The sequence below is a fragment of the Babylonia areolata genome, chromosome 14, assembly GCF_041734735.1.
Source record: "Babylonia areolata isolate BAREFJ2019XMU chromosome 14, ASM4173473v1, whole genome shotgun sequence".
Lineage (NCBI taxonomy): Eukaryota > Metazoa > Mollusca > Gastropoda > Neogastropoda > Buccinidae > Babylonia > Babylonia areolata.
Genome location: NC_134889.1, coordinates 35,233,421 through 35,239,109, shown reverse-complemented (window position 1 = coordinate 35,239,109; position 5,689 = coordinate 35,233,421). Strand labels below are relative to the sequence as shown.

General features: G+C 41.9%; 1 protein-coding gene across 1 annotated transcript in view; it reads left to right on the top strand.

Moving 5' to 3' along the window:
• The first annotated feature begins 1,649 nt into the window (after positions 1-1,649).
• The window catches only part of LOC143290019 (uncharacterized), an 11,363-nt gene continuing 7,323 nt past the window's right edge, over positions 1,650-5,689 (top strand). Inside the window, exons 1-3 of the mRNA XM_076599344.1 lie at positions 1,650-1,668; positions 2,176-2,309; positions 4,384-4,704. Of these exons, the coding sequence (XP_076455459.1) occupies positions 4,440-4,704 (265 nt within the window). The 5' untranslated portion in view covers positions 1,650-1,668; positions 2,176-2,309; positions 4,384-4,439. The remainder of the gene's footprint in view (positions 1,669-2,175; positions 2,310-4,383; positions 4,705-5,689) is intronic.

Below are 5,689 nucleotides of genomic sequence, written 5' to 3'. Positions count from 1 at the left end.
GCCTCAGCACCCCTCTACCCCACTAGAAGATGGACAGGCCTCAGCTACCAAGTGGAAGAGAATGGTGGATGAAGATAAAATGCCCCTTTCCTACCCCCACACCCTCCTCCCCCCCTTCACTAACAATGTCAAGAGCTGAGGTGGCATAACCCAACGCGCTTGTCAGGCCTTGAGTGCGTACGTACATATATATATTTCTTTACCTGTCAGAGTTGGGGGGTGGGGGTGGGGGGGGGGGTTAAGAGAGAATTTTGCCAGAGGACACCACTTTCGTTGCCATGGGTTCTTTTCAGAGTGCGCCAAGTGCGTACTGCACACACTGGTTATCTACCAATCTTGATAGGAAGCTCATCTGTTTCACCTGACAACATTTTATCATTCTTGACTTGAGAGAAGACTGAGTTTGGATATAGTTTAGTTCTATCTGAGATGGTACCTTTCTCTTTATTCAAAAGTTGACAAGAGATTTCAGAAATACATATTTTAGATGAAATGAGTTTAGACACAAATATGAAGGTTTGATCTGCGCAGCTGTCACAATTAATCAACGATACTGACATCAGCAGTGATCAACATCAATCAACAATAACAGAAACAAGTCAGTTGTTATTTCGATATCTTTGTGTCAAAACATAGCTCACGAGACTCAACTTGTTAGAGAGAGAGAGAGAGAGAGAGAGAGAGAGAGAGGTCGCAGTCAAAATCGAGATCACAGCTGTATGCATGCATGGATGAACGTAATGTTTACTTGGGAATTTAAGGGATATTCTTTTGCTTTTTGTGTGTATGTGTGTGAGTGTGTGTGTGTGTGTGGAGGGGGGGTGGTTGTGGGGGGTTGTGTTTTTTGTGTGTTTTTTAAAGTTTTTTTTTTATTCTAGATACTTTTTTTCTTTTTTGAATTCTAGTAACGGTTTTTTGTTTGTTTTGTTTTATTTTGTTTTTTAATTTGGTTGGTGGTTGTTGTTTTTTTTGTTGTTGTTTTTTTCTTTTGTTTTTGTTATTGTTTTTCAGATATTAATTCAAAGTATCGATTCAGACCATATTTGTATCAAATGTTATGTCTTTTCCTCTGTCTCCACTTTACAGATGTAAATAAGCTCTCTCTCTCTATATATATATATAGCTTTCACTACAATACACTGAATAATAGGTGCTAGCATAAATCATAAAACCATCATAACTAACAGCAGTATGACACATAGTCACTACTCAACTATTGAATATATCAAAGTAAAGAATACAAAAAACGGAGAATGTGTGGCTTGCCCATATTGTTATGTACACCCCTGCCCTCCCCCCCGGCCCCCACCCTACCCCAACCCATCTTTCCCACCCAATATTCACATCACACACCTGCCTTCCACTGGATTTGTTTGTTTATTTTCAAGGGGGTGGGGGGTGGGGTGTTGGGAGTGGGGCGACGAGGTGGAGGAGGGGAGTTAATTACCATAGTGTTAGTGATCTGTGGGGCCGTGATTTACGTCCATATTTACTTAGTTCTCGTGCATGCCACGTGATGAGTAAATAAACCACGTGTGAACTGACTGACGTTCAAGTTAAGCGTGGAGTTTCCGTTTTTTGAGGCAGTGTCTGGGTTTATTCCAATGTACTTTTTTTATTTACCTGTGTGCTAGTTGAATCGGTAGCATAAGCAGCACTGACATGAATGTATGTACCTTGAAAATGGAGAGAGTTGCCACTCTTTATTGTTGTTCAAGTGTAATCAGTAATTGTTCATACCACGTGTGCAGTGAATAGTTGTGGGAACTGCGTATATGTATATATAGTTGATCTGTTGTAGATACTTCTCTGTCTCTGCATCACGTTCAATACGAATGTCCCAAGCATTCATGAATTCGAAGATCTCTCGTAGACCATTCTGACATAGACCATTTGTAGACCTCTCGCTCTCTGTTGGTCTGTCTGTCTGTCTGTCTGTCTCTCTTCATTTGGTTAATTACATTGCAAACATATCAATTGTTTGCTCACTGGCAAAACGTTTGCAAACCGTGACGTCATATTGTTTTCCCTTTTCAAAAACACCTGTTTGTCGGCAAATGTTGAGAGAAAAAAAATCGAATTTGAACGTAATATTACTGGTAGTGGATAATTGATTCAATGCTAATTACCTAAAAGAAGCACGCTATAAATATAGATGTTGGCTGCTGTTGCTAGGGATCACAGCAGAAGAAGAAAACAACAACTGGACTTTGAGAGAGCTGACAGGGGGTATAACTCCTCTCTACCTGCTGTTGTCTGCACACTGGTCTCTGACCAAGGAAGGCTGGATTGTTGGTGCAGAACCACAGGTAATGTTTGTTTGTTTGTTTGTTGTTGATGTGGTTGAGAACGTGACAGTGTCCGATGGTTTCAAGAGGTGTTTTAGTGTGGAGGCATGAGGGCTGAACAGCGATCTGGACGGATAGAAATCCATACACACTCGTGCGCATACATACTCTAAGATAGAAAAACATATACATAGGCCTACACACACACACACACACACACACACACACCTACAAGCACACACATGTGCGCGCGTGCGCACACACACACACACAAACACATGCTCGCGCATATGGGGTGTGTGTGTGTGTGTGGTGTGTGACTCCGTGTTTCTAAAGTGCTTTGAGCTTTGTCTCCTACTGAGGATAAGAACTATCAACGTATCCATACCAATCAATCTATCATTGCTTGACTATAACACAGTTTGCTTTATTCATTGCCTTCCCATAACAATCTGTGCTGCATTCATTGTCTGACGATAAGATACTGTGTTGTACTCATTGTCTGACGATAAGATACTGTGTTGTACTCATTGTCTGACGATAAGATACTGTGTTGTACTCATTGTCTGACGATAAGATACTGTGTTGTACTCATTGTCTGACGATAAGATACTGTGTTGTACTCATTGTCTGACTATAAGATACTGTGTTGTACTCATTGTCTGACTGTAACACACTATATGCCACATTCCTTGTCTGTTTAACACTCTGTGTTGCATTGATTGTCTGACTATAATACACTAAGTTGTTTTCATTATCTCACTACAATACGCTAAGCTGTATTCATTGTCTCACTATAAACACACTGTGTTGTATTCATTAATTTTTCTGACTATAACACACTATGCTGTATTCATTAATTTTTCTGACTATAACACACTGTGTTGTATTCATTAATTTTTCTGCCTCTAACACACTGTGCTGTAATCATTGTCTGACAATAACACAATTTGCTGAAATGTATGTCAAAAAGCACAATTTTCTGTATTCGTTGTCTGTCCCTCAGTTGTCTGACTGTGACACGCTGTGCTGTGTCCCTCAGTTGTCTGACTGTGACACGCTGTGCTGTGTCCCTCAGTTGTCTGACTGTGACACGCTGTGCTGTGTCCCTCAGTTGTCTGACTGTGACACGCTGTGCTGTGTCCCTTAGTTGTCTGACTGTGACACGCTGTGCTGTGTCCCTCAGTTGTCTGACTGTGACACGCTGTGCTGTGTCCCTCAGTTGTCTGACTGTGACACGCTGTGCATGTGCTGTCCCTCAGTTGTCTGACTGTGACACGCTGTGCTGTGTCCCTCAGTTGTCTGACTGTGACACGCTGTGCTGTGTCCCTCAGTTGTCTGACTGTGACACGCTGTGCTGTGTCCCTCAGTTGTCTGACTGTGACACGCTGTGCTGTGTCCCTCAGTTGTCTGACTTTAACTCTCTCCATACGAACGGCGAAAGAAACGACGTTAACAGCGTTTCATCCCAATTACCATCATCAAAATAATGGTAAGCGGAAGGCTCTTATACTGAAGAGGTGAATGTTGACAAAGAATACCACAGTTCTGACGACGGAAGCTAAAGGTTGGGTCATTCAGACACCCACTGGACATCCGAGGGGTCTGTGTAGAGGAGAAGAGAGGACTGGCCGTACTGAGTGTGTTAACACACATGCCCCATTTATTGTCTGTTTATTACACCTTGTGTGTCATTCATTGTCTGTTTATTACACCTTGTGTGTCATTCATGGTCTGTTTATTACACCTTGTGTGTCATTCATGGTCTGTTTATTACACCTTGTGTGTCATCACTGTCTGTTTATTACACCTTGTGTGTCATTCACTGTCTGTTTATTACACCTTGTGTGTCATTCATGGTCTGTTTATTACACCTTGTGTGTCATTCATGGTCTGTTTATTACACCTTGTGTGTCATTCACTGTTTATTACACCTTGTGTGTCATTCACTGTCTGTTTATTACACCTTGTGTGTCATTCACTGTTTATTACACCTTGTGTGTCATTCATGGTCTGACTTATGATTGCAACATGCCGCGGAGCATTCATTGTGTCACTTCTGACGATAACACGCTGCCATAACACATGTCTACAGGTGCTTAACTCCCCAACAGACACACAGACACAGACGCACACACAGACGCGTGGAGCATGGCCGGGCCTCTCGCACGGACGGCACCATCACCCCGTCCCCTCTCCCTCCTCCTCCTTGCCTGCTTGCTCGCGTTGAGCAACGCCACCAGCACCACCACCCCCTTTATCACCACCACCACCCCCCTTACCACCACCACTGTCTACGACTGCTACTACTACGACTACTTCTCAGAGTTTCCCTGTTGGTGGGTTGATTGCGAAACTCCCCGGTGCTGGAACTCTCGCAAAGCTCCCGGTGACTGCTGTCCACTTTGTCCAGATGGTAGGGTTGCTTTTCTTCTTGTGTTCTTGCTGTTGTTATTGACTCGCTAAGTTAGCTAGTGATGTGTTGAATAGTCCACTTGGTTGTTTATTGTAGGTCCCCACATGAACCTCTTTTCAAATAATAATCTACAGAAGTAGTGCATACAATATTCGATTATTGATAATTTTTTTGGTCCTAATCCCGCTTCCCCCGCCCCGCCTCTCACACACACCCTTCCAATATTATGTTTTTTCTTTCTGCAATCACTGACACTCACCCTCTCCATTTTACATTTTGTACTCTATCTTTTCCACATTCTGCTCTCTCTCTCCCTTTCTTAGTCCCCTCCCCCTTGCCCCCCTCCCCTCCTCCCCTCCACCTCAACAGCCCCCTTTTCATTCGAATATACAGAAATGTCGATTTCTAATTAATAATAACAATCGTCATTATGATAGAAATGATAATAATCCAAATAATAATAATAATATCATTTATTTTCAGTCTAATATCATCACCTTAGATGAACAGACTATAAATAAATAAACGAACGAATAAACGAATCGCTTGTGTAAACAATCCGGTCTATGTGTTCGGTTCTGTGTGTGTGTGTGTGTGTGTGTGTGTGTGTGTGTGTGTGTGTGTGTGTGTGTGTGTGTGTGACGCCCTATAGGAGAACGGACTGGTAACCCCCACCCCGGCAGCCCAGCACTAACACCCAGACAACATAAACACAGACTAAAATAAATCAAAGTTCGCATGTACATTTATTCAAACTTACACAGATTTTGACTAAAGAAATAACCGCAATCAGCCGCAATAATTGATACACTAAAATAAACGGTTGGTGGGTAAATAATTAATAAAAAAAAAACAACAACAGAACTTCAAGACACGGCCGTCCAGCGGCAACCAGTTCGGAAAAAATTATATCAGTGAACTTAAGACGTTTTATTAAAAAAAATAAAATAAAATAAAATAAAATAAAATAAAAAATAAATAAATA